The 24,413-nt window shown below is 48.7% G+C and overlaps 10 protein-coding genes and 2 non-coding genes across 12 annotated transcripts; 6 read left to right on the forward strand and 6 right to left on the reverse strand.

Annotated features, from left to right (window-relative positions):
• The first annotated feature begins 482 nt into the window (after positions 1-482).
• Positions 483-555, forward strand: METBIDRAFT_t140. The gene has a single exon. It is a non-coding gene; the product is annotated as a tRNA-Ala (tRNA).
• A 1,577-nt stretch (positions 556-2,132) lies between these two features.
• On the forward strand, positions 2,133-2,942 carry METBIDRAFT_41237 (uncharacterized protein; the record flags this gene model as incomplete). Its single annotated transcript, XM_018857372.1, has 1 exon — positions 2,133-2,942. One exon carries the CDS (start codon positions 2,133-2,135, stop codon positions 2,940-2,942), a length of 810 nt encoding a protein of 269 aa, XP_018712159.1.
• Positions 2,943-4,320: 1,378 nt separating this feature from the next.
• METBIDRAFT_t141 lies at positions 4,321-4,392 on the forward strand. Its single transcript has one exon. It is a non-coding gene; the product is annotated as a tRNA-Gly (tRNA).
• A 41-nt stretch (positions 4,393-4,433) lies between these two features.
• On the reverse strand, positions 4,434-5,513 carry METBIDRAFT_12134 (uncharacterized protein; the record flags this gene model as incomplete). Its single annotated transcript, XM_018854175.1, has 1 exon — positions 4,434-5,513. The coding sequence occupies one exon, from the start codon at positions 5,511-5,513 to the stop codon at positions 4,434-4,436; it is 1,080 nt and encodes a 359-aa protein (XP_018712160.1).
• A 1,442-nt stretch (positions 5,514-6,955) lies between these two features.
• Positions 6,956-9,307, reverse strand: SEC18 (AAA family ATPase; the record flags this gene model as incomplete). The annotated part of the gene is made up of 1 exon (XM_018857315.1): positions 6,956-9,307. One exon carries the CDS (start codon positions 9,305-9,307, stop codon positions 6,956-6,958), a length of 2,352 nt encoding a protein of 783 aa, XP_018712161.1.
• A 1,817-nt stretch (positions 9,308-11,124) lies between these two features.
• Positions 11,125-12,161, forward strand: METBIDRAFT_32133 (peroxiredoxin). The gene has a single exon (XM_018855987.1). It carries the CDS (start codon positions 11,497-11,499, stop codon positions 12,085-12,087), a length of 591 nt encoding a protein of 196 aa, XP_018712162.1. The 5' UTR covers positions 11,125-11,496; the 3' UTR covers positions 12,088-12,161.
• A 912-nt stretch (positions 12,162-13,073) lies between these two features.
• HNT2 (bis(5'-adenosyl)-triphosphatase) lies at positions 13,074-13,613 on the forward strand (the record flags this gene model as incomplete). Its single annotated transcript, XM_018858899.1, has 1 exon — positions 13,074-13,613. The coding sequence occupies one exon, from the start codon at positions 13,074-13,076 to the stop codon at positions 13,611-13,613; it is 540 nt and encodes a 179-aa protein (XP_018712163.1).
• A 1,859-nt stretch (positions 13,614-15,472) lies between these two features.
• METBIDRAFT_41185 (mediator complex subunit) lies at positions 15,473-16,285 on the forward strand (the record flags this gene model as incomplete). The annotated part of the gene is made up of 1 exon (XM_018857366.1): positions 15,473-16,285. One exon carries the CDS (start codon positions 15,473-15,475, stop codon positions 16,283-16,285), a length of 813 nt encoding a protein of 270 aa, XP_018712164.1.
• An 839-nt stretch (positions 16,286-17,124) lies between these two features.
• Positions 17,125-17,751, reverse strand: CYP5 (peptidylprolyl isomerase family protein; the record flags this gene model as incomplete). Its single annotated transcript, XM_018858900.1, has 1 exon — positions 17,125-17,751. The coding sequence occupies one exon, from the start codon at positions 17,749-17,751 to the stop codon at positions 17,125-17,127; it is 627 nt and encodes a 208-aa protein (XP_018712165.1).
• A 705-nt stretch (positions 17,752-18,456) lies between these two features.
• Positions 18,457-18,915, reverse strand: METBIDRAFT_22050 (mitochondrial 37S ribosomal protein mS41; the record flags this gene model as incomplete). The annotated part of the gene is made up of 1 exon (XM_018855136.2): positions 18,457-18,915. A coding segment is annotated over one exon (459 nt), but the record flags the coding sequence as incomplete, so codon positions are not given.
• Positions 18,916-19,886: 971 nt separating this feature from the next.
• On the reverse strand, positions 19,887-20,861 carry LSC1 (succinate--CoA ligase (GDP-forming) subunit alpha; the record flags this gene model as incomplete). Its single annotated transcript, XM_018857567.1, has 1 exon — positions 19,887-20,861. One exon carries the CDS (start codon positions 20,859-20,861, stop codon positions 19,887-19,889), a length of 975 nt encoding a protein of 324 aa, XP_018712167.1.
• METBIDRAFT_32136 (uncharacterized protein) lies at positions 20,831-21,360 on the reverse strand. The gene has a single exon (XM_018855988.1). It carries the CDS (start codon positions 21,292-21,294, stop codon positions 21,028-21,030), a length of 267 nt encoding a protein of 88 aa, XP_018712168.1. The 5' UTR covers positions 21,295-21,360; the 3' UTR covers positions 20,831-21,027.
• Positions 21,361-24,413: the final 3,053 nt, after the last annotated feature.

A 24,413-nucleotide genomic window follows, 5' to 3' on the forward strand; every position in this document is an offset into this window, starting at 1 on the left:
ATCTGTAATGGACAGTATTTTTTGTTTCGAGAAGGCGGTTCATGTTACTCAAATATTCTTGAGCGGCCCGGTCTTGTTCTGCGTCGCTGAAGTACATTGTCGGGTTGAAGGTCAAGGTCGACGTGTCTTTATTTGTCTCTGCGCTCATTGTAGTTTCTCCCATGGTCGTAACTAAGCGGCGCTACCAACTATTATGAAACAGCCTGGAGCTGTCTCTTAAACTACGAGTAGATCGGTTTATAGATAGTTCAGCCTTAGTGGATAGGCCTAGTCTATCTGTCGTATTCTCGATGTCTAAAAAGTGTTATCCTTCTTCAGGGATGTCTCAGCCTCACGCTCCTTTATAGTTCGGAACCCTTCTATACAGTAGGTGAGGGGTAACCCCGATCAGGAATGTTTAGACTCTTCGTCCTTCGTATTATACAGGATGCCCAGAATCTATAATCTGGCTCATGTCGTATCATAACACTCAAACACAAACTGGGCGTGTGGCGCAGTTGGTAGCGCGTTCCCTTAGCATGGGAAAGGTCTCCGGTTCAAATCCGGACTCGTCCATTCTTTTTTTGAACTTATCACATAATTTTTGGGCTGTTTTTGCGGCTCTCATGTAGTATCGTATGGCTGTGTATTTATAAACGAGTTTAGCAAAAAAAAATGAACGGAAGAAAACTTTATCTGATGATTGGCTCTGTGAAACAAGCACATGAGGCAAACCATTAGGACATCCAGGTCAGAGAACAGTGTGCTAAAATTACCTACGCTCGCCAATAAATAATCAACATGTGGTTTGTAGTAGATGAAAAAGAATAGGTGATTCAAAAGACACCAATAATGGAGGGGAAAATTACACAGAACCATCGCCACATCATTCACTTTCTATTAATCTACTTGTTTAACAATGTGAGACACACGAGGTACTGAAATAGGCTTACGCGAAACTGAGGTCTGAAGCGCTACACAAGGATTCGCACAGCCATAAAATCGGCTACGATATTATCGGCTACAATATTACATATTTGAACGGTCATGTCAACAGGAGCATTTAAAGCCATGTTACTGACTACAATGATGGCCAACACTGGTTATTTCAATGATTTTGACATTAATCCCATATTTGCTATGAGAAGAACAGATAATCTTTTTACTCGCACAATCGCCGAACTAAAGTCAGACTCGTGACTAATCCAGATTGGCCTCATGGTTTAGATTATTGTACAATTGGCCGCGAGGACATATACTCCCATGAGATGACTTACGATACCTTGGGAAACAAGCTGTACCATAAAAGCGTCTTGCCCGGATTCACCGGCTGATGTTTGAAGTGAATTTCTGACAGAGCATTAAAGTATCCCATTTTGGTGAAACTTCTTGAAGAATTCAGCCACGCAAATAGATAAATTTTGGACACGCTTTTAGCTTGAAAAAACAGACATGAATCCCCTCTACATGCCGCCCGGATTTGCTAGTGATTGATGGAGGCAAAGCTAGGTTTATTCGGATGCCGCGGGATATCCGTACCTGCCTATAGCGGTGATCGGTTACGTGAGCATTGCGAAGCCGATCTGGAGACTTGCTGCCCAAATATTGTATTCATTTTTGGATTTCTCTTTCGTTGTGAAGTGACCCCTTTCACCCTGAAAACAAGTGCTAGTGATACAGCCGTCTCTCGAAATGGCCAAAAATACACTTTGAGTGGCTAAGCTAGAAGCCAGGTTCCCAACTTCTGCCTGTTTTGTCTTGTCAAAGAAAAAAAAAAAACCTTATCTGGTATGCACATCAATTGGCCCCTACAGTAGGTTTTCTCCAACCCAATCCCAGACCAAAACAGTCCTTCTGCCCCTCACTTCATAATTCGTTTTTTTAAAAAAAGACTATCACCCCGAGAATGGGTCTAGCCTGAACAATCGCATAAGCGTGTCTCTCTGCAGTCCGGGATCTTATCCGCCGCGCCTTTCTGCAGGAGCCATTGCACGGCGTGCTTTGCCGAACGCTAGGCCGGGCCGATGGTATATAAAGAGAGCAATCACCCACGTCGATGTGATTCGGGCCGGAAATCTCTCTCGAACTTTTTCTATAGTCTAATTCAGACATTTCTCTCTGGCCGACCAATTTAGCTTAAAATATCTCGCGCAATGTACCCCAGCCCTTTAGCTGTGTCCTCCAGAAAGCTCACCGACAACATCGTGCTTTCCGTGACCGGATTTAAACGGATGGGCCGCGTGAATTTCGGCGCCCGTATGGCTCTTTTCCGTTTGCAAGACTCGGTGGTGGTCTGGTCCGCCATTCCTTTCAGCGATGACGTCAACAAGGCCTTGGAATTACTCACGGGCCAGGCAGCCGGGTTCAACGTCACTCATCTTATAGTGCCGGACAGCGAGCACACGATGGCTGCGGCCTCTTTCAAACAGGAATTCCCAAGAATGAAGATCATTGCCATGGAAGGCGTCCAGTTGGGCAAGGGTGTCTCGCCCGATTATGTCGTGACCTCCAAGTACGGCAATAAGAAGATTGACGCAGAAACGTTGAGAGAAATCGGCGTTCAGGAGCCCCAGATCTTGGACAACTTCGAGTTTGTCTACCTCCCCTCACATGGCAACAAGGAGCTTGTCGCGTACCACAAGGAGTCCAAGGCCGTGTTCGAGGCCGACATGCTTTTCAACTTACGCACCGACGTCCCCATGGAACAATTCAGTCCTGCCACCGGCTTTCCGGAGAACTACTACCCATTTTCCGGGATGTCGTTCCTTGCCAAGTTCCTCAATGCAGACAGCAAAACGGGGCGGTTCCTTTTCCGCAAGATGGTCAACACCAAGGCGTCTGCCGAGGGACTCCAGGCAATCAATGCCTGGGATTTCGACACGCTTGTCATGTGCCATGGGAATGTCATCGAAAAAGGCGGGAAGGCGGCCTTCCAGAAGGTCTTCCTGAGTGTCTTGAACTGAGTTAATTCATCGTCTCGTTCGCGCCTCGGCCGGAATTCAATACACTAACACTATCACATCCCACTTGTTTCGGTCCATTGCTACTCTTGTCACTTTAATTTTGCAACGATTTCTTCTTCTACTTCTTCTCCCTTTAAACGATTCTTTTCTTGCTCACGCCCGAATCACGTGAGGGAGATCAGGATGGCGCCTGGCTTTAACAGTGTGGAGCTTGGCTCTTTTTTCCACGTTCTCCACTTCATCGAGGCCCTGGGTTTGCATCCCGTACCTTGCGCCGACTCGGGCACGGTTCCGCGTCATTGAACTTGGCCCATTTATCGAAAATCTAATGCATCGGTGCGCCGTGCTTCTCGCCACTGCTCAGTCACATTATTAAATGCTTGTCCTCAGCAGTCGTGGTTAGTATAAACATATTTATAACGCCTAATTTGTGGCCACAGATGGGAACCCCATAATAGAGCCACTTTGTTAACGAGCATCATGCTGATACTCATAGAAAGCATCTGGAGCAGATTCCGGCTAGCGGCAGTATATAGGAGAAATACACAAGTCCACTTGGCCACGTGAAGTAGAGTATCAGTGGTAAACACAGTATAGATACGTGCACCAATTGAAAACTCTGTGTTCGTTGTTTAAAACACAACGTGTTGGTGCAGAAGTCAGGGGGGGGTTGTCTTTTGTCTCCTTAGGACACATCCTATTTGAAACACAACAATATGAAATACAATACAATAACTTTGGACAGCTCTCAAAAACCTGCCTTATGTCGAACGCGGTTCGTCCCTTGCCGTTAATCATGACCTGGTAATCCTCTTGACACGCAACTGTAAACGAATATACTGCGTTACTGCTTTCTTGTAAAAATGTCCTGTAGTAGCAGCGTCAACCCAGGTGGTTGGAGAATGCTTTTTCATTGCGGCCAGCGACGTATTTGGGTGTGCCTTGAAGATCGAGGTGATTTGTTTAGTTCACCCCGCGAGTTGTCGACCGGGACAGACTTTCTTCTGGAGTCATGAGTTTAGTGAAGTCAAGCTCTTTCTCACTCCCTGAAATTCCTTAATTTATTTTAAAAAAAATCATATGTATTGAAGGATACCGCTCCCCAGAGACAGGGACGAAAACTATAGGTAACCTGAACACTCGGGGGGGTTTTTCGGTAGATTCATCTGATTAAAGGGGCAAAACTATATAAATAATATATATAAAAAACCGGGTGCGGGAAACCTCTTACCGCTTTAGGGGCTCGATCTCGAGCAAGAAAAATGACATGAGCTGAGTTTCAAATTCAACAGACACATGGTGTTTTGGCATGAAATAAACTACTATTATTTGTTTTTTGCTGGACTAGTTATTGCAATGTCATTCATTCTACAACAAAGGGTGGTTGGTGTAATGGCTAGCATTAATGCCTTCCAAGCATTAGACATGGGTTCGATTCCCGTACCACTCATATTTTTTCACAATCATTCAATTCATTAAATTTACATCAAACTATTTTTTCATAGCAGACATATTTTGCTCAATGCTATATTTTCTCTCTCTTCTCCTTTTACGTCTCAAGAACTCTTGTGTGCGCGAATAGGCACCTCTCTTGATGATAGTGAGAACGTTGTCCATAGTAAAATTCGGGAAGAACGGGGTTGCGAATCGGTAGACCTTCAGGACTGCATCCTTTCTTGCCAATCGTGGAATTCTGCTCCATGAGCTTTCACCGATTTTTAGCCCGCACAACTGATCGCACATCGCAAGGATCACATTTTCAATATCCTTCACCAAAGAGATGTCGTAATTGTGGATTCCTAAAACAAGGGCCAATTGTCTGCGAGTGAGACGCGAAACGTATCGATTTTTCAACGCAGGAAGGACCTGCTTGGGGCCAGTATCCAGAGCTGTTTTAGGGATGTCGTATTTACCAGATTGCAACATGTCATCTAAAGACTCGATTTTCTTGAAGATTGGAAGTCTGTATTCCTGAGCAGGCCCGCTTAAGCTTATGATGCCGAGAAATGACTTCAACTTTGTGAAGTTGAGCGTGACGAGATAAGCACTCGTCAGCAGTTTCTGTTTGGGTTCCATGAAAGCAGCTAGATCTGAACATATAGCGAAACTGCCCCTTACGTTCTGATTTACCATTTTCATGCTTGCAGTTGTAAAACTCTGAAAGGAATCAACAGTTTCCGTCTGGGTGTTCTGGTGGTCTGGGGGAGGCTGTGGTATTTGTATATCCAGAATAATTCTAGAATCTTCGTCAAAAAGAGACTCCCAGGAGAGAGTTTTTGAGTTCGATGTATACGATGTATTAGCAGGTGTCATACATAAGAAGTCCGAAGAGCTTATGTATGTATACTCTGTCTGAGAGTATCCGCAATCTGACTCCTGCTTTATTACAGGTGAGTAAGGAACTTGGCTCGCCATTGACACATTCTCGGTTCTGGGTGTGCTTTCTTTAAGTGCGTTGTTGTAGTAAATCATGCCATGTTCATATGAGTATGTGTCTCCCATTATATCCTCCCAACACGCCTTACTAATTGTGCAAGGAGAAGAAGGTATCACAGGTGCGTCATAAAACATGATATTTGAAAATCCAGCTTTCTCTGTCATCAACTTGAAACTTGTTCTTGATAGTTTTCCAGGTGCTTTTTAACAGCCAAAATTTTCGTCTCAGAGAATGGTTGACGTCTTTAAGCACCCAAAGATTTCGGTTTATCACAGGGATTCAGGAGCTGCTTTCAGGGCAGAGCTTTCCCTTTACCAGTAGATTTAGCACCGTGAATTGTAAAGGAAGGCACGATATGACAGTAAGTTTGAGAGTATGTAAATTGCAAATAAAAGCGAAAACAGAATAAGAGAAAACAAGGAGACGACAAACTGGGCTGAATTTACCTGCTTTATATATTTGAGGAGAAACGGACAGAAATTGCTAGCTATGGGAGATCGGAATTGTGGGGTAGCCCCGTTTTGGTATGGCTTCAATTTCTGCAATGCATGAAAAACAAATGGCTCATAAGGGCCGAGACCACGGCTCAATAAACGGGAATAACTCAGAAAAGAAAAGAAATTATATAAGAAAAACGAAAATTTGAAAAAGAAAAAAGCTTACAGATTTAAATCCCCGAAACCTTGACGTACACCTTCGATATGGCCGCGATCAAGAGTGTTGTCTCACGCTGTGTGTATAGAAAAACTGTGAAACACTTTAATGTTGGAGCAACAACAGTGAACTTTATTTTGACCAGCATATTTAATACTAGCTGTTATAGTAATCTAGTTAATCTTCCCTTGCAGCGACAATATAGGACAGATCGAGAGTTACGGAAAACGGGTCGAAAACAATTGACGTAATCCTGTGTTTTTGTCCTTATTCCCAGGAGTGCATGATAAAAAATGTCGTCTTGGAATCGATACAGGCTATAATGGCATTTTCCAGGCGGGGTGATACGAATTGCGCTGGACGCAACTACAGGATGAATGCGAAGAAAAATGTGTAGCGCGTGAAAAACATGAGGAATTCATGCATGAAAGAGTCAAGTTGGCCAAGACAGCTGGCGAGGGGAGATTAGCAGAAATAAATTGAATTCACATGTAGCCATATCTTTCTCCGACCAGCTAAGTTACTTTGAGAATTCCCAGCCTCATTTTTAGTTGTATACATAAAGTTAGCTCGCTGTATTCCATGCCCTTCTTGTCACGAGAAACTGAGGACACAAACACTCAATGGGAAAGCGAAAACACGAAATAGGCCTATGACACTCGCTTTTGATAAGTAAAATACTGTACTCCCCCTTCCCCCTCATCCGTCCACTTCGTCCACCATGCTGACGCGGTCCAGGTGTGTGAGCCGGCCCGTGACGCGTGGCTTTTTGTTCGCGTGCGTTCTGTGCGTTTTGTTTCAGATTTGAACTAGCCGCGCGTGTCGTGCGTTTGCATTCCTGTTTGACATACGACACACAGATACTGTCGTCTGCAAGCACTCTCACCATGGCATGGCTGCATGATTCGCGGATGGTGGAGAATTACGCTACCTGAGCTTCCAAGATATTCTCCACTACCACATTCACATCGGCCTTGAGGTACTTGCAGTTCATCAACACTTGGATCAATTTCTTAATACTAAGATTAATCGTTCCATCGCCGTAGGAGGAAAGTTGTTGCAAAATTGCTTTCCGCAGCGAGCTGTCCATGAATTTCATTTGATCCAAAATCACACTCACCTCGTCGAGATGCAGAACCTTCTTCAACTCAATTGTCTTGGTGAAGTTCTCCACTAAACCCATGTGCTTCAAAACAGAGTACTGTGACGTAGTGCCGATTATGAGCAATCTTCTTCCGTTGGGTGGCCTCTTGTTTAAATTCACAATCAACATTTGCAAGATCTCGTTAGAAAACCTGGGGCCAATGGGCACGTAGTTGATAAGCGTCTCGATTTTATCGATGACGAGGACGTTCAAAGGCGACTTGTAGACATCCCGGAACACATTGTCAATGGTCGTCATCTTCATTGCTTCGGACATTCCCACCAAACTTTCGGCGCTTAACATCTTGATAAATGGGAACTCGGAGTTCAACGCAATCATCGAGGAGATGGCGGTTTTCCCGACCCCAGGCTCTCCGTGCAACAAGACACTGATGAGGCGTTCGGTGTCCGACTGCTTCACCTGTTCGATGTAAGACTTCAATTTTTCAAACACTGAGTGGATTTTCTGGTTGTACTCGATAATTCCGTAGGGGAAGTTCATGTTCAAGTCTTCCTCGTTCACACCAAATGCCGGCTTCACCTCGTTGAGCGCCAATAAAAAGTCGTTTCTCGTCAACTTCATCTTGGCAATGTTCTCGTCCACCTTGGCTATATTTTCGCTCTTGGTGAACTGGTTGATAGCAAACGACGAGGCGGAGTTGCAGAGGCCCTCGAGCTCGGCACCCGTGAAGTTCTTGGTGAGCGAAGCCAACTCGTCGAAATCCACGTCGCTGCCCAAGATGTTGTTGTCGGCCATTTTCTTGGTGTGGATCAACAAAATCTCCTTCCGGCCCTTCTCGTCGGGAAGCGAGATTTCGATCTGGATCTCGAAACGGCCGGGACGCAACAACGCATTGTCGATCAAGTCCAAGCGGTTGGTCATTCCGATGATCAAGATGTTGTTGAGCTGGTCCACTCCGTCCATCTTCGCCAAGAGCTGGTTGACCACGTTGTCGCCAACGCCTGTTCCGTCACTTCTGCCACCGCCCCTCTGCTTGAAGACCGAATCCAACTCGTCGAAAATGATGATGTGCAACAGCGAGTTCTCGCCCTTGGCCTTGTACTCTGCCTCGGCGTCCTTGAACAAGTTCCGGATGTTTTCCTCCGAGGAGCCCACGTACTTCGAGAGCATTTCCGGCCCGTTGACCACTTTGGGTTCCTTCACATTCAACATCTTGCCGATCTGCCTGGCAATCAAGGTCTTTCCTGTGCCGGGAGGCCCAAAGAGCAACAAGCCCTTGACGTGGCGCAAGCCCAATTTGTCGACCAAGTCGGGCGAGATGATGCGCGAGGCAAACGCGCGGCGGAAGATCTGCTGGAACTCATGGTCCAAGCCACCAATGCCCAAGTTTTCCAACTTGAAGTCCGGGTTGATGATGGGGTTTGCTCTGGGCTTGTTGATCATGGCCGAGGACTTGCCGCCCAGCTTCTTCTGCAACTTGATCAACGAGTTTTCGGTGGGGAAAAAGTTGACGGACGTGCCGCCCTTCATCAAAATGCCCTTTGTGGCGATGTCCTGCGACATTTCCCGCATGGGCTCGCCAATCTGGCTCAAGTTGATCACCTGGCACGCGTACACAAAAACAGAGAGAATCTTGCCCTTGTAGTCCATGACCACCGGCTGCGAAGGCTGCAAGATCTGGTTCTGATAGTTGGCAAGAAACACGCTGATGAGGTCCTCCTCGCTGATGGTAGCCGGCGTGGCTTTGGACGAGTTTCGGTAGTCGACCAAAAAGTCCACCTCGCCCAAGTAGTGCGTGTTGTCGGGGCTGCGGTCGAAAATGTTGTACGACTCCACGTCCACCATTTGGCCCAAGGACGTTTTGCACCACTGGCGAAGATTGCCGGCCAAGCCAATAGTGCCCTGTTTCATCGCAGGGTCCTTGGTGATGCCATATACAAAGATGCCGTCGATAATGATGTTGTCTCGCTCGTTGATTTCCGGGAAATCCGCCGGGTGGACGGCGATCAAATTGGCCAAGGCCACCAGGTTTGACGGCGCAATCTCGATTCTCATGTGCTTCTTGAAATACGGCACCGCAGGCGCTTTTTTCGCGGCCTGGTTGTGCGTGATTGTTGCATTGCCCGCTTTCGGGGAATTGCTGACTTTGTGGAAACCAAACTTCTCCATGGCGATTTTGGCTGGGGACAACTGTGGTTTGTAGATGAATAGGTGGCCCGTAGCAGTGCACCGGCTTGGGGTCACGTGCTGCGGGTCACGTGCGGGTCCCAGGGCGTCGGGCAACTGCGAATAGGGCCTCCCGAGGCGACTCCGAAAATACTCCAGAAATCACTCAGAAACCACTCCAGAAACCACTCCAGAAACCACTCCAGAAACCACTGCAGAAACCACTCCAGAAGCGATTCCAAGAGGCCTCTTCTAAAGGCGCTGATCAGTGGTTGGACCAGAAAAGGGCCGGTCGAACCTGTGTGCACAAAGCGACGCCGAGTCCAGCAGCTTTTATTCACTTTCCTGGTTGTTTATTGGATTGGCATTTTTATTCTGTGAACACTGAGTCAGCAGGAAGGGTCTATTCGTATGCCTGATGGCATGATAAGGCTCTAGGAAAGATGTGCGCGCACCCCGAATCCCATGGAACGCCGGGGCCACCATAAAGTACAGTATCCGCGGGTCGGCACAGGACTATGTATTGAGCTTGAGGCTTGGAATTCTGTGATGGTGGCACCTCGGTGGTTATCTACCGTTGTAATCTGTTCCGGTGCAGACTGTTCTAGTGAGGCCTGTTCTAGTGGAGCTTGTTCTAGTGGAGCTTGTTCAAGTAGTGAAGAACTGTTCTAGTAGAGACTTTAAATGAGGTTATTTGAATGAGACTGTTCTAATGAGACTGTTCTAATACGACTGTTTAAATAAAGACCAAGAGAGACTGTTTTGACGGAAACTATTATATTTAGTGGGGACTATTTAGTGGGGACTATTTATTGGGGACTATTTTTGTCAAGATTTCATAGTACTGTCCTATTAGTATTGTTTCGGTAAAGATTGTTTTAAGACAATAAAGACTATTCTAGTAAAGACTGTTCTGGAAAAGACTGTTCCAGTAAAGACTGTTGAAGACTATTCTGAGAAAGAGTTTTTTTTAAAATACTGTTCTAAGAAAGGCTGTTTGGTGAAGACTGTGTTAATAAAGGCTGTTCCAGCAAAGACTGTTCTGGTAAAGACTGTCTTAATAAAGGCTGTTCTGGTAAAAACTGTTCTGGTAAAAACTGTTCTGGTAAAAACTGTTCTGGTAAAACTACTTTAGTAAAAACTGCTCTGGTAAAAACTGCTTTAGTAAAAACTGCTTTAGTAAAAACTGATCTGGTAGAAACTGCTTTAATAAAACTGTTCTAATAAAACTGTTCTAATAAAACTGTTCCAAGAGACTACTCCACTAGACAACAACGACAGCTGCGCCCAGCTCCTCCAATAGATAAGCGGCTCAGACGCTCTCCACACCGAGCCGCTGAATTCAGCAAAGTCCGATTCTCCCACTGCAATGAAAAGTCATGGTTTCACCGAACTTCGGCCATACCACGAAGGCGTGGGAAAACGGGAGCGCGAGCATTTTCAGACCGGGCTTAGAGCCGCAACTCCGGGCCCAGATAATTCCGGGCGGCCCAGGCCACCGTGTGCCAATCGAAATCGGCCCACCTCTTCAAGGCACCTGCCAGCCCTCAAACAGAAAAACCGGGCCAATACATAAAGACACACATCCAACAAAAACTAGAAGATCAAATCAAATCAAAACAGACTGCCCAGCCAGACAATCCAGATCAGACTGCCCAAGCAGACAACCCTGTCCTTACGTAACCAGCCAGACCCAGACCGCGCGCTCACTAATCTGGCGGCCCCGGAAACGTGGCCCCAGTTTCCGCGAGTCGTGGCGGGCCTGCATACAGCGCGCGGGCCGCAGGAGAACTGTGGCTCACGGGCCGCTGGAAATACCCTATTATCCATAGAGGCCGCAGGTATTGGCGGGGTATCGCAAAAAAAATACCCAGATCCCACACCCCTCCTCCCCTTTCTTCGAGGCTGCAAAATCCTCTGAAAACTGGTGGTGTGTCGCTGTTTTGCTGCCATCTATCAGACACTGTCGGCCGATCTGAAGGGACCGAATTGGGGGCCGGTCGTCGGGGCAGCTTTACACAGGCGTGCGACCTTCCAGATCTGGTAACTGGGCGGCCCGTCTAGATCTGCGTCGCTGACTAAATGAGCGGATATAAATACTGTGGCGCCCGCCGCCCGTAATCCGTTTCCCCCTTAGAATTCCACTTCACATCCAACCCAAAAACACATCAACCATAAATCACACCAACACAATGTCTGCCGTCATCCAAAAGCCAGCCCCATCTTTCAAGAAGACCGCCGTCGTCGACGGGGTTTTCGAGGAGGTCTCCTTGGAACAATACAAGGGCAAGTGGGTGTTGTTGGCGTTCATTCCATTGGCGTTCACTTTCGTGTGCCCCACCGAAATCATTGCCTACTCCGACGCCGTCAAGAAGTTTGCCGACAAGGACACCGAGGTGTTGTTCGCGTCCACGGACTCCGAGTACTCGTTGTTGGCCTGGACCAACGTCGCCAGAAAGGACGGCGGCTTGGGCCCAGTCAACATCCCCTTGATTGCCGACACCAACCACTCCTTGTCCAGGGACTACGGTGTGTTGATTGAGGAGGAGGGTGTTGCCTTGAGAGGCATTTTCTTGATCGACCCCAAGGGAACCTTGAGACAGATCACCATCAACGACTTGCCTGTCGGCAGATCCGTGGACGAGTCCTTGAGATTGGTCGAGGCCTTCCAATTCACCGAGAAGTACGGCGAGGTGTGCCCTGCCAACTGGCAACAAGGCGCCGAGACCATCAAGCCAACGGTCGACTCCTCCAAGGAGTACTTCGGCAAGGTCAACAAGTAAGCTGCGCACGCGTGTAATTAGGGCTTAGGTGGTATTCAGGGAGCTGCGCGTGGCGTTCTGTAGCTACTTTCCATCGACATTAATAAAGAGTACAAGCCACTTTTCTGTAGACGGGCCATGGCTGCGAAACGCCTACGAACTGACCGATCCAGCAGTTGGTTTGCTGTATGGGAATTTTGAGGTTTCCGAAGAGTCGTTCCTGTGTCGGGTAGTGCCGAGTACACGAGACAAGGCCACATGAAATACGGGCCGGAAATGGCTGGATGAGAGCTAGCAAGCCCGGATGTTGAGAGCATAGTAGTCGTGGATATATTAGATTTGATAAGAGGATGGGGGGCGGGGTGTTTCACATTGTGAAGCGATCTAAAACGATGAGTTCGTTATAGTTAGGGCGCGGGGTGTATAGCGCATTCTGGTGCATTATAGTTCAATCGATTCCAAGTCAATTCGATAAAACAAAATAAATCAAATTCAGTCTATTATCCAGTCAAACCGAACCCGGTTGAATCCAATCCATTACATACAACAAGAATGAGATTCAGCCAATTATCCAGCTAGATCGAACCCAATTAATTGCAGTCCAATCCAATCGATTACAATATATTTCAACAGAACCCATTCCATTACGATCCATTCCAATCCAAGAGATCAACATGAAATTAAGTTCAGCCAATTATCCAGTTACATCGAACCGAGTTAATGCAATTCAACTCAATTCCAATCCAATCTATTCCAATCCAATCCATCTCAATCCAATCCAATCCAATCCAATCCAATCCAATCCAGTCCAATCCAATCTAATCCATCCACGAGTCTCGCCGCATACCCTCCTGGGCATCTATACACTAGAAGCTCGCGACGCTCAGCGCCCGGGCCACCTGATCTAGCCGTGCCGCGACTCAAGTGCACGACTGGCACCGCACCCAATAAAACACGCCGTTCTGTCTGGCCGCCCACAGTTCGGCCCCCATCTTCTCTCACGTAGCATGCACGAACCCGTGCTTTTCTACAAGTTCGCCGTGGACCTGCAGGTGTTTTTCCGCTCGGCCCACACCTACGCCCTTGTGAACCTCAAGCCGTTGGTTCCCGGCCATGTATTGGTGGTCCCGCTCCGCACCAGCGTGCTTCGTTTCGGCGACTTGACGCCCGCCGAAAGCCAGGACTACATGGCGACGTTGCAGGTCGTGCAGCGGCTCATTTCCCGGGTCCACCGGGCCGACTCGCTCAACTTGGCCATCCAGGACGGGCCGGAATCGGGCCAGTCGGTGCCGCATCTCCACACGCATATTATTCCCCGCTTCAAGAACGACACGCATGACGACAGCATCCACAGGCAGCTCGAAAACACCGACTTGGCCGCTGCGTACGCCGGCTTCTTCGCGCGCAAGAAGACGTTCCGGGACTCGCCGGGGTTCGTCTCCATTCCAGATGCAGACCGGCATCCTCGGTGCGAGGAGGACATGGCGAAGGAGGCTGCGTGGTTGCGGGCCGAGTTGGCCAAGGCCGACGGCGCGGCGTCCTTGTGAGGGGGTCCTGAAAAGGAGGCACGAGGGGGGACAGGGCTGCACTAGACTCTATTGTCTTCCACTGTTTTTGGCTGCGGTTTAGGACACGGCTCGCTGCGGGGGCTCATGATAGCGTAGAATGATTAACATGGTGGGTGGCCTCTAGCTGCTGGCGTTGGGCCATCTTCAGCTCTTGGCCCAGAGCTGCTCGATAGGGTGCAAGCCGACGCCGCCAAGAAACCAAGCCCCGTTGGAGCCAGAAGTGAAGGTGTCTTTTGGTTGGATTGAATGTGGCTCAGCCAGAAGTGAAGGTGTATTCTGGTCGGATCGACTGTTTCCGCCAGAACTGAAAGTGTATTCTGGTCGGCCAAGTGTTTCCGCCAAAAGTGAAAGTGTCTATTGGTCGGATTGGGTCTGGCTCCGCCAGTTGCGGACGACGGGAGTCAGAATACCGAAAAGTACGATTCATTGCCGAGATTGCTGCCTTTGTTCAATGGCGTACAGTGTGCCGCCACGAAACGTGTGTGCCAGATAAGCTTTTATGGCAGGCCATGAGACGGCCCTCCTCCACCACAAGGTTGTTTGCGGCGTGAAAACGTTCGGTCCTGCTCAATGGCGGGAGCCGCAAATCTGCTTGGGCTGTTTAAGTCATTGCTTATGACCCCAGACCACCAGCTGCTTCCAGCGCTACCATGCACCAGCTACTGCCAGTGGGCTCCTTTAGTTGACAACGAAAACGAGCCAAGAGTCAATACGGCAAATAACGTACAGGCTTTGTGGTGGCTTGCAATTGCTCAGATGAATCATTGCTCAGATGGATCATTGCTCAGATCATCAATTGCTCAGATAACCAATTGCTCAGATAATCAATTGCTCAGATAATCAATTGCTCAGATAATCAATTGCTCAGATAATCAATTGCTCAGATAATCAATTGCTCAGATGGATCGCGCAGACGGATCGATGGCTGAAATGGATCAATTTCTCAGGTGGATCGAAAAGTCAAGGCAGGCCGAGATGACGAAGGGGAAACGAGATTTACGTGGTGAACAAACTAAGAGCAGGAGGGACTTGGTGGTTACAGAAAGGAAATAGATGAAAACACAAGAGCCACAGTGGCGAGGATACCAAGACATGATTTGTTGGTGCTACGACGGAGGTATACCGGATTCCCCTTTCCAGTAGAGGATATCGACAAGCACCAGCATTGAGCAACCGATGAGGCCCACCCCAAGACATGTGATGAGCTCTTTCCAAGCCAGCCGATGAAACTACGATGATGGTTCGATTTCTAAATTTACGCTGGCGGGCACGTCCAACAGCTGCAGTGTCTAGGAAGTCAAGGAGAGCACCAATTCATTCCGGGCCTATCGCAGCAATAAGCCAGCAAGAGAATTCCGCGGCCAATGCTGGAGGAAAGCATGGCACTACCAATTATACAATCACAACTGCAAAAAAAAAACCCCTAGTCCTGAGTTTGGCTGCTCGAGGCTTTCTAGAAGCTGTGCCCCAAAACATACAGTGGACATATAGTGGACCCATATAGTGGACCCATATAGTGCACCCATTTACTGCACCCGTTTACTGCACCCATATAGGCCCCATATATGGACCTGCATAGTTGGCCAGGGCTTCGGCCCACGAAACACGACACCGTTTTTGCCCAGACAAAAAAACCGTTTCCGCCACAATGTCAAGTTCACACCCACAGCACCGCAATTCCAGCACCCGCCCCACGTCCTCGAAAACCACACCCAAATGATCCCCAAAGCCACCCCCACAACCACCACCCAAAGCACGGCCGGCGTGGCCCGTGTGCAGGACGCGCTGCTCGCCCATCAAACTCGCCCGACCAGGCCCGATCCCGTCCATCCACCGCCATGTCTTCCGAGCCGCTAGACGAAATCCAGTGGAAGTCGCCCGAGTGGATCCAGCAGTTCGGCTTGCACACCGGCAACGTGCTCGACTACTTCTCGGAGTCGCCGTTCTACGACCGCACGTCCAACAACCAGGTGCTCCGCATGCAATTCCAGTTCCAGCAGATGCCGCCCAACGTCCATCCACAGCAGTACTTGCAGACGCGGTTGGCGGAGATGGTGGGCACGGAGTTTGTCGTGGCGTTTGTGCGCGAGCCCGACTTCTGGGTCGTCCGCAGGCAGCGCCGCTTGGACCCCCACAACACCATCACCGAACACGACTACTACATCATCGGCGCCAACGTGTACCAGAGCCCGATGATCTACGACGTGCTCGCGGCGCGGTTGCTCTCGTCGGTGCTCTCGATGAAGAAATCCGTGGCCTTGCTCAACCAGATGTCCACGTTCAGCATCAGCGAGGGCGGCCACACGTATCCCAGCGAGGCTGCGGGCGCAGCCAGCGGCGGTGCTGCGGGCGGCAAGGCGCAGCTTTCTGCCGGCTCCGCGGGTTTGGTGGGCACGCCCACGAGTCTGTCCAACCCGGGAACCGTGGCGCAGACGACGGGGGCCACGGACATTGGGCTGGCGGGGCCCATGGCCGAGACCTCGGGCGGCGTTTCCACGGAGGTGCTGGCCGCGGCGTTTGAAAACCTACTCAACAGCGTGGTGGCGCCGGTGGCGCCGGAGAAAAGCATCTACATCGACGACATTCCGCTCTATGGGAAGGGCAGCACGGTGGAGCAGCTTGGGCTCGTGGTGAACCTCGACGACGAGTAGGTGGCTTTGGGCTGTTGGTGGGCGCTTTTCTGAAGAGCTTTTGAGTTGGCTTTTGAGCTTTTGAGCTTTTGAGTTGGCTTTTTGCCGTTGGCTTTTGGGTTGGCTCGATTTGCCTTGAGCTTCTGAGTTGGCTTGGTTTGCCGTGAGCTTTTGGGTTGGCTCGATTTGCCGTGAGCTTTCGAATTGGCTCGATTTGCCCCTGAGCTTTTGAAGTAACTTGGTTTGCCATTGAGCTTCACTTGCCGTTGCGCTTCAGTACTGACGAGCACTTCTACTGTTGAACTGCATGGATCTCTATACCAACCCAAAGTGCTTCTAGAGATAGGGCTAGGAAGGCTTCTTGTGCCACATCCCTGAAGACCGTGGCTTACCTGCGGATCAAGCCACAGTCCATTGTCTGAAGCAGGCTAGTGAGCGACATCAACAATCGTATTCCACACAGTGAGCTTCGGAGGCAGGACTGGCAGATGACTTACCGGTAGGGAATCTAGCCGAAAATAATAAAAACAACAAGATTAGTTCGGTGATGGGGCAGTTGGCTGTGGGCTCTGGTGCTGCTGTGCTCTGCTGGGGTGTTCTTACTGAGCTCTGCTAGGGTCTTTCTGCTGAGCTCTGCTGTTAGAATGTGCTACACAACATTGTTTGCGTCATGCTCACTACACAGCACTCTTGTCGATGGAGTCCTTCTGCTCAAGCTCTTTCGTCTGTCGGCTCTACAGGGCTTCTCCGCTGAAAGCTCTGCTGTTCCAATGTGCTAGAGAGCTCTGCTGTTCCAATTTGCTATAAAGATCTACTTGCTCCTTATCCTGCTGGCTCATCCGCACGGCCCACATCCCAGCCTAAAGCTCGTCCTTGCCCGCGCTCTCCGTGCCCTCCACAGGCAACTCGCCACTGGCCACAATCTTGACTTCCTTGACAGGCCTGTCGGCGCGGTCGGTCTTGGTCTTCTCGATGGTGTCAATGACCTCGAAGCCCTCCACGACCTCACCAAACACCACGTGCGCGCCGTTCAACCACGAGGTCACGGCCGTGGTGAGGAAAAACTGCGAGCCGTTGGTGTTTCTGCCCGCGTTGGCCATGGACAAACGGTACTTTCTGTCGTGCTTCAACGTGAAGTTCTCGTCGTCGAACTTGCCGCCATAAATGGACTTGCCGCCGTAGCCCTTGCCGGTCTCGAAATCGCCTCCCTGAATCATGAAGTTGGGGATCACCCGGTGGAAAATCGACTCCTTGTAGCCGAACTTGGGGTCGTCGGAAACCGCCAACTGCCGGAAGTTCTCCACGGTTCTGGGCACAACGGTGCCGAACAAGCCGATCACAATCCGGCCGAGCTTCTCGCCGCCCTGCTCAATGTCAAAGTACACCTTGTTGGTGATTGGGGGGTTCTCGGCGACCTCCGCGGCCACGGAGAACTTAAAGAACGCAAAAACCGACACGAGGAGTGCAAGAAACGAAAATGCCTTCATCATCAATCTGTTGTTGTTATCTCTACAAGGAAGGCCTTTGGTGTGATAGTGTGATGTTCAGCCACGACGCGGCGTGGTGGACGTTTTGGATATATATAGCGTGAGGCCGCGGTGGTGCATATACCGGCGGGGCGGCCAGGTGCTGGGCCCGGCGCAGTCGTGGTTCAGGTTATCCAGGCTCTAGACTGGTGACGCCTGGAAAGAAAATGCTGATATTCTCCTGGGTGTTTGGAAAATAGGCCTTTTTGGTGAGGGGCGTGTGCATGTTATGTTTTCTGGCACTTGTGATTTTTGGGCTGTGGAATTGCAGTTGTGGCCATGTCAGTGATTGCGAAATATAACTCAGAATGCGTAAGCTTTTCAGGATCTCCTAATCTACCAACGTCGTGGTCCACCGCTTAGATACACAAACAAAAGAGCCTGCGCTTATCACACTCCATCACACACATCCTCATTTTGATGGGTCTGATTGGCTCAATTTATATAACACGTGTTCACATGTAGAGATCGGGAAAGTACGGTGTATTGACCGTTGTCTGGCCGGTAGCAGTGACTTTCGGCACGACCGGCCAGCCAGGGACGGAGAATGGCCAGCCCAATCTGGAACCCCCACACCTGCCCATTGACATGGAGCCCCAGCCTCAGGTCCTACACAGGTTTCCTTCAAAGTTCTGTCATTTCTATCGTGCTATGTACATGGGCAGGTTAGAACTGTCTCTCACCCTTTCTCTCAGCCTCCAATTCCTCGGCAATAAAGCGCTCCTTCTCCTCGGCCCGCTCGAGCGCAATCTTCTTGGCCTTGACGGCCTTGGCCTTTCTCTCTCCACCGTTCTTCTTCTTGCCCTTCTTGTGTTCTCTCAAGGGCTCCAAGTTGTTGATGAACTTGTGTCTCCACCTCAACATGTACCGTCTCGTGGAGACGTCGATGCCTTTCGTCTTCATCAGCTTGGACGTCGTGCGGAGGAACTTGTTCAATTTTCCGTCGAAAGCATCGAGGTGTTCGATCGTGTCTCTGCCGATCAACTTGAAGAAGGTCTCCAAGTCATGCACGTTTTCCTTGGTACGGGTAGAGGTGTTGGTTTTCCAGGCAAAAGCCGATGACGAGAACATCCTGGGACCCGCCGCCAATAGCCTGACGGCTGGGCTGGGCCTTAAGAGTGTAGAAAACGCAAACATGCTTTGTCGTCTGAGAGACTATGGCAGGTGCTAAGTTCGCTCTTTGATTTTTTTCGGGCGTGCGCGAACCCTTCATGCACTGACGAGTTCAATGAGAGGGAAGAAGACAGACAAGTAGGGAGAGAGACGGGAAATGACCAAGCAAGGGAAAAAGAGGGAACGAAGGAAGATACAAGTGCATAAGAAGGGGCGAGAGAATGAGACATGGGAGCATGATGTATGGGGGTTTGAGACAAATGATGACGCATGAGATATGGGAAAGACGTGAAGAGAGACGTGAGAATTAATAAGGAACTCGACGAATAAGATAATGCCAAACGGCGAAGAGATGTAGGGAAAAGATATGAAAGGCGGCTGAAAATTTGGATAAGATATAATATGTATTGGAAGTTCGAATGTGATTCGGGACATGTGATATGCGATGGAGATATGAGAATGAGAAATTAGATATGAGATGGAGATATGTGCGAATGAGATATGAGAATGAGATATGCGAACGAGATATGAGAATGAGATATGAGAATGAGATATGCGAATAAGATATGAGAATGAGATATGAGAATGAGATATGAGAATGAGATATGCGAATCAGATAAAGGACACATGAGAATCAGACATGACAATGAGAATCAGACATGACAATGAGATATGAGAATCAGATAAAAGAGACGTGAGAATCAGACATGAGAATGAGACAGGTAATATAGACATGAGATATAGACATGAGATGTTGTGACGAGAAGCGAAATGCGAATAATGGACCAGAATGAGAGTGAAGGTGGTTTACGACAACAGGAATAGAAAAACGCCCGAAGCCGACATGAAAAAGAAAAAAAAAAAACAGAGCACCCTGCGTACTGGACAGCAGACAGCTCAAAGCCTGGCCTCTCTACAGCCTCGCCCACAGACACTGATACCACAATTCTATTGTTTGCGCTTTTTACATACCACGACGCCGCTCACATCAAGCCCTTGTTCTTGAACTCTTGCAACAAGGAGTTGCCCAATCTGGCGGGCGACTGCTCCACGACGACACCGGCAGACTCCAAGGAGGCAATCTTGGACTTGGCGTCACCCTTGCCGCCAGCCACAATGGCTCCCGCGTGGCCCATGCGTCTGCCTGGGGGCGCGGAAACACCGGCAATGAACGACACCACCGGCTTGGGGCCCTCGGGCCGGGTCAAGTTGTGCTGCTTCAAGAACTCGGCAGCCTCCTCCTCGGCAGTGCCACCAATCTCTCCAATCAAAATGATACCCTCGGTCTCCTTGTCGTTCAAAAACAAGGTCAACGCGTCGATGAAGTTGGTGCCCGGGAAGGGGTCGCCGCCCATGCCAATGACCAAGGACTGGCCCAAGCCCACCTGCGTGGTTTGCGCCACGGCCTCGTAGGTCAAGGTGCCGGACCGGGAGATGATGCCGACGCGGCCTCTCTGGTGGATGTGCGAGGGCATGATGCCGATCTTGCACTGGTCAGGCGCAATCAAGCCCGGGCAGTTGGGGCCCACCAATCTGGTCTTGGACTGGGTCTTCAAGATCTGGGCGATTCTGACCATGTCGAGCTGGGGGATGCCTTCGGTGATGGCCACGGCCAACGCGATCTCGGCCTCGATGGCCTCCTCGATGGCCTTGGCGGCAATGGAAGGGGGCACGAAGATGCCGGTGGCGCTGGCGCCGGTCTCCCTCATGGCGTCCTTGACAGACGCGAACACGGGGCGGTCCAAATGCTGTGTGCCGGCCTTCTTTGGGTTTGTGCCACCCACCACCTGCGTGCCGTAGGCGATGGCCTGCTCCGCGTGGAAAGTGGCCTGTTTGCCGGTGAAGCCCTGGTAGATCACCTTGGTGTCTTTGGTGACCTTCAAGTTCTTGATGGTGGAGGCATAGTTTTTGGCGAGCGGGGTCGAGGCAAAGCCACGGGCAAATTGCTTGGACAACATGGTTTTCTGGACGGGGGCGGAAAGAGGTGTTTTGTTCAACAGGAAGAAGAAGCGCTGTTGGTGGCCGAAAAACAAGATCTGAGGTTTCCCGCAATTCGCATGCTTTGTGAGCATCGGGCGTATAGTCTCCGCCGGGAGGGCAGCGACACCCGTACACCAGGCTTGTTCAGGCGCTGACAGCACGGCGACGCGCCTCGTCCCGCAACGAAGCCCACAGCGTGTGCCGTGCCAATGGCCGAGGCTCGCACTCCATTCCGTGCATCGCCGGGGCCGGGTCGATGTGCAGGACAATGCCATCTGGGCAAATCTCCAAGGGTGTCGGCGGCGGGGATATATTGTTATGCTGGGCATCTGAGGGCCGGGCGGAAGGTGGCGGTGCGGGTGGTGCCAAGGCCCGGAATTCAAAGCGTTTTTGCGGCGTTTGCTGTTGCATTCTTTGCGTGTCCAGCTGGAGCCCAGTGCTATACGCAGGCCCAATGGAGAGCTCGGACAAGCAATATTCTCGGACAGGCAGGACCCAGGCCCGGGACCCAGGCCCTAATTAAGTGCCGGTCTGCTCGAACCCACAGAAAGACGTGTGGCGCCAACCACCAGAAATTAGGTTCGGGCCCTCGGACTGGCGGAAAGGCCATGGCGGGAGAGTTTCTGTTCTCTAAAAAAAATAGTATTTCTCTTCGTTGACTCTCATTCCAATGACGTCAGACAAGGGTGCGACTGCTGCTTAACTATTAACCATTATGCCGCTGCACTATGGGCGTGGTGCAATCGCCCTGATTCGCTGGGCACAATTGTTTGTGGAAAGCACCGGCGATTATGAAGAGTAAGCCCTGTACTACAATCAAGATACGGGCACGTGACCAAGCGTTCTCCTGCCCAGACGGTCAAAGCCAGCCGCACGCGTTGGCCCGAGGCATCCAGGTTATATTAAATGCGCCGAGGGACAAGCTGTATAATCTGGTCGCAGAAGGTTTTCTCAATATTCAGAGCATAGAGTGATACCACCTCTTGTAGTATTTATGCAACCTATTGTAGTCTTTATGCACCATCTTGTAGTCTTTATGCAACCTCTTGTAGTCTTTATGCAACCTCTTGTAGTCTTTATGTGACCGCTCGTAGTCTTTATGTGATCTTTCAAAGTGTACGTATAATCGACATTAATCATCATAAGAATAATAGATTTTTCAGATCCAGGTGATTTCGATAGGCGAGTGTAAAATCAATTTGTCTACCGATACTTGCTCAGATTTTCATTTACATACCTTCTATCAAAAAAAAAAAAAAAAAAAAAAAATTGCTAGAATTTCAAGATATGAGATAACACACTGAAGGTTTTACATTTTCAAGGTGGTCGTTGTGAGAATGCTTCAGCTGCTCAGATTCACGCCAATCAGAAAGACAAGATAATTCGTTCACCAAATGTATTCTTGACCATTTACCCCATGAGCTGAACCACAATATCCCAAAAGCCCCTTTTCTCATCTCTAAAGAACCACAGGTCATCTTGTTTCTTCCTTTCTTGTTGAAAAAGACTCAAATTAGAATATTCCGGAATGATCCTGATGTAACTTTAGTTTTGCGAGACACTGGGATGGTCTCTTCGGAGAAAATTTGCACCTTGGCTTGAAAGATCTTTGTCGAACATAATTCAGCTCCCTAAGAGGGATCTCCATCAATCCGGCTGTAAAAAAACAAGAGACTACTCATATGGGCCTCCTGCCTCTTGCAAAATCATCTAAAGCCAAACTTTTTGATGCTAATTAGAGGGACAAAAATATTTCATCTCTTAATAATCCCAGAGGGGAAAAAGAAAATCATATTTCGACTGATGAATATGACATACAAAACCCTCACATGGATCAAAACGAATAGTCAAAAATGTATGCAATTGAATTTCATGAAGACATGTGCCATTTTTCTTCCCCACTATAATAGAAGCTAGTGGCTGGTTCTTGACTACAAGCAGATTGATTGATTATTTGGCATAAATCAAAAACCCCACTCTATTTGTGGCTTTCCGGTTATAAACTCTTAATCCCTAAACCTTAAGATGCGTGTTTCCCACCACTCTCTTTAGTCACATTCCTCTTTTTTTACCTTGCGAGGTTGCTCGGGGTCCTCAATTTTGTTTTTTTGGTGAATACAGTTTATTCAAGGAAAATTATACAACAATACACATAGAGACCTTCAATCAGCTCCTAGACACGTTTGGAATTTTTTTTTTTGGTAGATTCATCTGATTAAAGGGGCAAAACTATATAACGAATATATATAAAAAATCTTTAAACAGCTCCCAGCTACGTACCAAGTGTCTTAGCTCGGCCCCTCCCCTTCCGTTAGTCACGGCTTGGACAGTCCTAATGGCACGTATCTGTTTACGTATTGGATATTACGTCATCGACTCCTAGGATAGGTAGTATTTCTATTCTGTGATTAAGGGATACTCTCCGACCAATCCTGATATGCACATGTAACCGTCCCCGTAAACAAGATGTAGCTCTATTTATATAAGAAACATTCATTATATATTCGTATCATAACAAATGTCGGTTGCGGCCATACCATGCAGAAAGCACTGTTTCCCGTCCGATCAACATTTGTTAAGCTGCATAGGGCCACACTGAGTAGTGTAGTGGGAGACCATATGCGAAATTGTGGTGCTGCAATCTTTTTTTGTATGTTTTGATTTTTGAACCCGTCAGGGATACCTGATCAAATAATACCAACCTAGAAAGTTTCTTATATTTACTTTTACTGCGCAATACTGTTTGAAACTGGGCCTCAATTACAATTACTTATGTAATTTTTGTAAGAGTCTCCTGCATTATCCATCCCAGAAATACACATTCTTTTCATTAAATCAATTTGAGTACTGCATTCATTTTCTGGCTGGGGATACATCATTCTCGTTCAGAGACATGCCTTTGTGATGACTTCAAGTATAGACCAATTTTAGGTTGAGTCCAACTCTCAATTTTTGAGCATTCCTTCGAGACTAAAAATACTGAAATAAGGCCAGAGACGGATGACTACTTTGAGGCGTATTATGAGTCCTGAAGTTTTAACAAAAGTCAATTATATGGAGCCTATATATAGACTATCTCCCCTCACATAATGATAACCTGACTACATATGGTTGAACTCGAAGGCTTGAAATCACTTTTTTGGGCCCCTAGATATACTGGTACCTCAGACAGTTTTACAAATACCCGAAATGTCTTGTGTATTTGAAAACCTTGACAACTTCACAAAGTGACTAACGAGCCCAAAGACTGTTTTTTTTCGAGGAATATCATCAAATGATGGCCACAATAACCAACATCCACTAAAGCACAACACACAGGAGCAATACCTACTATGTGAACAGAATACATTTGAAAGTATCCCAAACAACCCAAGACCTTGGTGCCTGTATTTTTCTTGAGAAGTTGTTGTTTCCAAAAGAGTTCTTTGCAAATTCAAAGACCAACAAAAGAATAGAATGTTACCACCCTGTACATGCAAGCATTGAACTGAATTCTTAGCATTTCCTTTCACACCCCGACAAACCATAGA

This window comes from Metschnikowia bicuspidata, assembly GCF_001664035.1.
Source record: "Metschnikowia bicuspidata var. bicuspidata NRRL YB-4993 chromosome Unknown METBIscaffold_3, whole genome shotgun sequence".
Taxonomy (NCBI): Eukaryota; Fungi; Ascomycota; class Pichiomycetes; order Serinales; family Metschnikowiaceae; genus Metschnikowia; species Metschnikowia bicuspidata.

What these genes read in the sequence shown, in the direction of transcription:
- METBIDRAFT_32133 (XM_018855987.1), top strand. Translation starts at nt 11,497, where the DNA reads ATGTCTGCCGTCATCCAAAAGCCAGCCCCATCTTTCAAGAAGACCGCC.
- METBIDRAFT_32136 (XM_018855988.1), bottom strand. Translation starts at nt 21,294, where the DNA reads ATGCAACAGCAAACGCCGCAAAAACGCTTTGAATTCCGGGCCTTGGCA.